Below are 6,842 nucleotides of genomic sequence, written 5' to 3' on the forward strand. Positions count from 1 at the left end.
TGCTGGGATTACAGGCTTGAGCCACCGCGCCCAGCCCAGTGGAAAAGTTTTAAGGCAGACAGTGGCATGACCAACCTTTTTTCCTTCAACTTTTTTATTATGGAAAATTTCAAACAGAGTAGAGAAAATGGTATGAACCCCATGTACCCTTTTTAGTCAGCTTCAATAATGACCATTATATGGATAATCTTTTCATCTTTATACCCATGTAGTCCCCTACTTCTCAAATTATTTTGAAGTATACCTCAAACCTTATATGATTTCACATGATCATGTTTTAAAAGATTACTCTCAGAGTTCTGTGCAGAATAGATTGTTAGGGGATGGGAATGGAAGCTGAGAGAGGGGGAAGAGACCATTGCAACCATCAAGGAAGGGGAAGATGACCTGAAATATAGTGGTAGGAGTGGGAATGGTAAGGAGTGGTCAAATTCAGGTACACAATATTTTAGACATAGAACTGACAGGAACTGCTGATGGATTAGATGTGGGAGATGAGGGAAAGTGAGACATACCACATTTTTTGGCCTCAGCAACTGGGCATTTGGGTGCCTTTCATTGAGAGGAGGAAGGTTGGGGAGGAGATGTTGAGTGGAGCCCAGAGAGGAACCAGGGCTAGATATATAGATTTGGGAGTCATTAGCTTATTGGCAGCATGGGACTGGGTGAGATCACCTAAGAGATGAAAACAGAGAAGATAAAGGGCCCCAGGCCTAAGCCCTAAGATATTCCATTTCTTAGAGAGCAGGAGGGCAATCATCATTCAGTCCGGGCTTTGGAATTGATAAGCACTGTTCTTAAACAGCTTTGCACACTTCTTATCTACAAGGATAATAGTCCTTCTGAGATAGGGGAGACAAACTAGAGGTAAACAAATTCTCTCTCCTGGATCCTTGTATTGAACTAAATGAACCCTATCTCTCATATCACCTGAGTAACCAAGGCCTTCCTCTTTAACAACTCTGCTTGCTAAATATTGCCTTCTCTAACTATGACGTATAGAGCAAGCTTGTCCAACCTGCAGCCTAGGACATCTTTGAATGCAGCCCAACACAAATTCGTAAACTTTCTTAAAACATCATGAGATTAGGCCAGGCACAGTGGCTCACGCCTGTAATCCCAGGACTTTGGGAGGCCGAGGCAGATGGATCACCTGAGGTTGGGAGTTTGAGACCAGCCTGGCCAACATGGTGAAACCCCATCTCTACTAAAAATACAAAATTAGCCGAGTGTGCTGGTGCACACCTGTAATCCCAGCTATTTGGGAGGCTGAGGCAGAAGAATCACTTGAACCTGGGAGGCGGAGGTTGCAGTGAGCAGAGATTGCACCATTGCACTCCAGCCTGGGCAAAAAAAGCGAAACTCCACTAAAAAAATAAGAGAGATTTTTTTGTGATTTTATTTTTATAGTTTATGAGCCATTATTAGCGTTGTTAGTTTTTTTGTTTGTTTGTTTTTAGACAGAGTTTTGCTCTTTTTGCCCAAGCTGGAGTGCAATGGCGCAATCTCGGCTCACTGCAACCTCTGCCCCCTGGGTTCAAGGGATTCTCCTGACTCAGCCTCCAGAGTAGCTGGGATTACAGGCACCCGGCACCATGCCCAGCTAATTTTTTGTATTTTTAGTAGAGACAGGGTTTCACTATGTTGGCCAGGCTGGTCTTGAACTCCAGACCTCAGTTGATCTGCCCGCCTCGGCCTCCCAAAGTGCTGGGATTACAGACGTGAGCCACCACACCCAGCCAGTGTTAGTGTATTTTATGTGTATCCCAAGACAATTCTTCTTCTTCCAGTGTGGCCCAGGAAGCCAAATGATTGCATACCCCTGGTATAGAGCTTAGACTCAGTGAGATTTGAGGCTCAAACCATAGCCAATCTCTACCCTCAACCCAGCTTCAATTTCCTTTCAAAGCAGAGGCCTTACCCACCTTCCTCAGCTAAAGGGGTTAGGAGAAGACATGGCCTGAGGGAACCCAGGCAGCATTACAGTCCCATGGAAAGATGGCCCCTGAATCCCTGGGGTAAGTAGATTGCTGTAAGGGAAGAGCCAGACCCGAGCCTATCTTGTCCTCACCTCAGGTGTTCCAGGGTGGTCAGCCGATCTCCACCACTCAGGTTGCCTTCCCAGAGCCTCAGACCAATGCCCCAGCATTATGGAGATGTCTTCTGGAAGAATCTCAGTCAAAGGCCCAGGTGAGTAGAGAAGAAAATGGAGTCTAATTGGATGTAGGAAGTTGAGGCTGTACAATTTTAAACTACCACAAATCCATATAGCAATAAGCCCTAGTCTGGGGTTCTCACTGGCTGATGGACATTATAGCTCCTAATGACAGAAAGGAGGTTGGGAGAGATCATTAAAGAAGCAATTTGGATGGACGTATCCCCTCTGCACTTATAGCCCCCTTTTTGTTCTTCACAGCCCCAGCTGGATGGAGGAACAGCACATTCCACCCAAGCTGGTAAGACAGACCCTCTGCCCCTCAACACTTCTTTGTTAAAATTGCACCCACAGCTATCCTATCCCAAACTCTCCTTATTACTGCGTGCTTCTGTTATTCCCCAACCAGTGCACTGACCAGGCCTTCCTTTCTATGAATCAGTCATCATGTTTTCCAGATCACAGGAATCTTCCCAAGATCCCCAGACTCCCTACCTAGTTCAAAGCAAGCTCCCCTGAGAGAGCCAGTTCTTTCCTCTAGCTCTTTTTCCCCATTCTCTGGCACAGAGAACCACTGATTGCTCCCAGCTTGGTCTGTACCCTCCTGAGCAGCTCCCACCCCCTGAGATGCTTTGCAGAAGAAAGAAGAGGAGGCTGTGTTTGGAAGGAATGCCACAGGGATTTGGGGGGGTCCCCGCCCGGGTGAGGGCTGTCACTTACCACCTGGAGGACCTAAGAAGGCGTCAGAGCATCATAAATGAGTAAGGAAGGGAGACATCTGGGTTCTGGGACTCACGCAGGGTTTGGGGGCAGAACAGTTTGAGCTAAGGAAGGGGTTGAGAGCTTTGAGGGGACTGGACGTTGCTTGGGAGGAAGCTGTGGGCTTTGGTATGATTGAAACAGATTTCTGTAATATGGAAAGAAAGAGGGAACTGCGATATGGAGGATGAGCCACATAAGCTGGAAGGATTAGAAACTGGATCACTGAAGACAGGAAAGCAAACCATAGAACTGGATGACAGTGGGGAGGTTGGGGTCACCTCTGGGTTCCTAGACAAAATGCTTCAGTTCTGAGGGGAGCAGAAAATTTGGGAGGGGAGAGTTAGAGGTCAAATGACAACACCCTTGAGTTCCAGCAGGAAGTATTTCAGAACAGAAAAGTGAAGAATGGAGAGACAGGAAGCCTGGCCTCCAGGCTCCTCTCTCCTCAGCCTAAAGTCTCCACAGACTGAAGAAGGCCCAGTGGGGTAGCTCTGGGGCTGCATCTGAGCCAGTGGTGCTTGGCAAAGAGGGCTGTGGATTCCCCAGCACCAATGAATACCCTGATCTGGAAGAGGAGAGGGCAACCTATCCACAGGAAGAGAACCATTTTCTCACTCCTGGCAGAGCCCAGGTATGGTTGGAGTGGAACTGGGTGGAGTGAGAGGGAATTATGAGGGCCTCTGATCTTGCATGGAGAGGCAGCAGAAGCCGAGAGCCAGGTTAGATAGCTGGATTTGAGAGAAACAACAACAACATAGGTGAGAGCCAGAGACTTGGAGACTAGGAAATCTGGAGAAAGACCTACTTTTCCATTCTCTTTTTCAATTTCTCTCATCTTTACAGCTGCTTTGGTCTCCCTGGAGTCCCCTGGGTCAGGAGGAGGCTTGTGCCTTCAGGCAGCCACGCTCTCTGGCCTCCTTCAGCACTGTCACAGCCAGGAGGAACCCCCTGCACAATCCCTGGGGGATGGAGTTGGAGTCTGAAGAGTAAGGAGATCTGATGCCAAGATGATAGTGGTGCCTCGGGAACCCAAGACTAGTGCGGCACTGGAACAACCCCATCGCTGACATGAAGGTGTTTCCCCTTCCTTTGCCTCTCCAACTGCCTTTCCGAGTCTCTGAACTAGGCATTAACAGCCTCCTCCCCCACCCCGGGCTCCCATCTCAACCCACCGCTCTCACAAGAGCACCCCCAAGTCCTGTTTTCCTCTAGGCCCCGCTCCCGGCCTTGTGTTCTCTCTGCTCTGTTATTAAAAAGCAAGCAAGTGGAGCCTGAGTCATCTTTCTTCCTGGGAAGCAGTGATGGAGAGGCCAATTGAGGAGGGTTCCTTTCACTTTCTCGAGGACCCAACTACGGTGAAGTCGGGCTGGGTTCCTGAATTCAAGGAGTCTTGTCCGAGGCGAGAAGGGTCCTGCTCCCCGTCCAGCGTTCCTCGCCCAGCCCCTAGGGCTCCAGCACTGGACCGTTGGCCCCGTTTCATTCTCTGGGATGGGGCATCAGTCTGCCGAGCTTCCGCCTTCAGGACCCTGGAATCCTGGCCCTCAGCGTTGCTGCCCTTTTGGGGACTTCCCAGCAGTCTGTCCCTCGGCCTGGCTCAGAGCCCTAGAAGCCGAGTCCCTCTGCCCAGTGCCCCACCCAGAACCCCACGTGTGCTGACCCCAGGTTCCCTTCCTGACCCCATCCCCTTAATTGGGAGGCCCCGCCCCGCCCCGTGCGCAGTGACGTCGGACGCCGCTGTCAGCCGGCGCTGGGGGGTGTCGGTGTGGGGTAGAATGGCCGCTGCCGCCGTCACCCGCGGGACCCCTGGAGGTAAGAGCCAGGGCCTCTCGCCCGTCTCTCCGCCCCCGCGCCAGGGGGCGCAGCTCCCTCAGGTCCCAACACGGAGCGCCGCGCCGGGGACCACCGTCCCTACTCTCGGTTCGCCCTCACCTCCCGCTTCCGTCCTCCTCCCCCGCGCCAGGGGGCGCCGCTCCCCGCAGGGCCCCACGGCGAACCAGCGCGTGCCGGGCTGTCCCGGGGACCCCGCACCCGGCACCCGCACTGTCCCTCGCCCACTCCGTGCCCGCGGACTCTGCTCCCGGCTTCTCCAGAACATCCCTCTGTGCGGGCCGGACCCTCCCACCTTGGAGGTTCTCCTGGGACCACCACCCCGCCGGGGGGCCGCCCAGAATGCCAAGCGTCCGATCCGGCGCTGCCCCAAGGCCTGCAGCCCAAGGACCCGCTCCCGCTCCGCACCCTGGCAGGCTGCCTAGCTGGGACTGCGCACCTGCGCCCTGGGGCGGAGTCCTTACCCCAACCTCAGCTTCACTGCACACAGCTGAGCCCTACGGGCCTCCTCCCCTCACCATCCTGGACACCTGGCGGAGCCCGTGTTGAGAGCCTCCTCCAGCTCCCATCTGTTCCTCCAGGAGGGCGGGGGGTGGGGGGGGCTCAGGCTGGAACCAGAGCCGTAGATGGGGTAGGCTAGGCTTGGAGGCCAGGGGAGGCAGAGGCGTTTGGGGAGAGGGACGTACAGAGGGCTGTGAGCCAGAGGACTGATTGTCCTGAGGGTGGGAAGCTGGGTGTCTGGCCCAGATTCTGCGAGGCCCTAACCAACTTGGAGGAGAGAATAGGTTAGGCTCAGTTATCAGATCAGCCCTTCCTCTTGGAAAAATCAAATAGAGAAGGAACTCAGGGTGTGTCTTCTAAAGGCCTAGCTCTCTACTGGAGGTAGAATCTCCTGCCCTGCCCCGAGGATCCAGGCTGTCTTGCCAAACCACCCTCCAAGGACTGGGTGGCCTGAGTCCCAATCCCCAAGACCTGACCCAACCGTAGCCCCAGTCTGTGCAAAAGCTCAAGCTTTAGGGCCTCCGAGGCCCCAGCCCTGCTAGTCTTCTCCCCTCCCCCACCCCAACCCATTTCTTCCTGGTCACTCTCTCTGTTCTGTATCCTCACTCATGTTGGCTCCGGGCACTGTGTCTGGTTCTCCCTTATACTGTCACATCATAGTTAGTCCCTTCCTCTCTTTCCTCATCCTTCCCAGATACCATGACCTAGTTCTATATTCATTCCCCACCTCATACATCTCATCCAGGATTAATGTGGGGTTTCTGCCATGACCTTGTTCTCTCCCTTCCCAGCACAGACTCCCCCTCCCCCCGGCCCCTCAGGCCGGGGGTGACCTTGCCCCTTGGAGCCCTCACCATGAATACCAAGGACACCACTGAGGTTGCTGGTAAGTTCACAAACCAGGTTTCCAATTGGGTCACAGCCTTTCGTTCTCCCCATCTAATTCTTGGATTCCCTGTTCTCCTTAGCAAGGTTTCGTTTTCCCCAGTGCTCTGTATCACCTTCAGCCCCTTCCCCCAGGGCTGTCACAGGGGTGCCCCGGGGTGGCACACTAAGCCCTCCCTTCTAATTCCCTTTAGAAAACAGCCACCACCTGAAGATCTTTCTCCCCAAGAAGCTGCTGGAGTGTCTTCCTCGCTGCCCGCTGCTGCCTCCAGAGAGGCTACGGTGGAATACAAATGAGGTTTTCTAGGGAGGCTGGGGTTGGGGCCCAGCAAGACCTAGTGGGCTGGAGGAGGGTGAGTGGGGGGTCTCTCTATCTGTCGACACTCCTAAGTGCAGAGCTCCACTCTTTGGGGATCATAGCAGAGGTATAAAGACATGGATCTTGGCTGGACGCAGTGGCTCATGTCTGTAACCCCAACACTTTGGAAGTCCGAGGCGGATTGATCACCTGAGGTCAGGAGTTCAAGACCAGCCTGGCCAACATAGTGAAATCCCATCTCTACTAAAAATACAAAAAATCAGCCAGGCATGGTGATGCATGCCTGTAATCCCAGCTACTCAGGAGGCTGAGGCAGGAGAATCGTTTGATCCTGGGAGGCAGAGGCTGCAGTGAGCTCAGATCACACCACCGCTCTCCAGCCTGGGTGACAGA

General features: G+C 53.3%; 2 protein-coding genes across 10 annotated transcripts in view; both read left to right on the forward strand.

The window, feature by feature from the left end:
* Positions 1–4,184, forward strand: part of INCA1 (inhibitor of CDK, cyclin A1 interacting protein 1) — a 7,554-nt gene extending 3,370 nt beyond the window's left edge. The window contains exons 3-7 of the mRNA XM_017496724.2: positions 2,077–2,190; positions 2,417–2,456; positions 2,723–2,916; positions 3,383–3,548; positions 3,761–4,184. Coding sequence (XP_017352213.1) covers positions 2,077–2,190; positions 2,417–2,456; positions 2,723–2,916; positions 3,383–3,548; positions 3,761–3,907 — 661 coding nt within the window. The 3' untranslated portion in view covers positions 3,908–4,184. The remainder of the gene's footprint in view (positions 1–2,076; positions 2,191–2,416; positions 2,457–2,722; positions 2,917–3,382; positions 3,549–3,760) is intronic.
* A 442-nt stretch (positions 4,185–4,626) lies between these two features.
* Positions 4,627–6,842, forward strand: part of CAMTA2 (calmodulin binding transcription activator 2) — a 20,802-nt gene continuing 18,586 nt past the window's right edge. For 6 of the 9 annotated variants that reach the window (XM_017496729.2, XM_037727213.1, XM_037727214.1 and 3 more), the window contains exons 1-3: positions 4,627–4,726; positions 6,037–6,131; positions 6,325–6,428. In XM_017496729.2, coding sequence (XP_017352218.1) covers positions 6,101–6,131; positions 6,325–6,428 — 135 coding nt within the window. In that variant the 5' untranslated portion in view covers positions 4,627–4,726; positions 6,037–6,100. Of the gene's footprint in view, positions 4,727–6,036; positions 6,132–6,324; positions 6,429–6,842 lie in introns of those variants that run through there. The other 3 variants (XM_017496738.1, XM_037727216.1, XM_017496737.1) reach the window with 3 other exon arrangements.

The sequence above is a fragment of the Cebus imitator genome, unplaced genomic scaffold (assembly GCF_001604975.1).
Source record: "Cebus imitator isolate Cc_AM_T3 unplaced genomic scaffold, Cebus_imitator-1.0 Scaffold223, whole genome shotgun sequence".
Lineage (NCBI taxonomy): Eukaryota > Metazoa > Chordata > Mammalia > Primates > Cebidae > Cebus > Cebus imitator.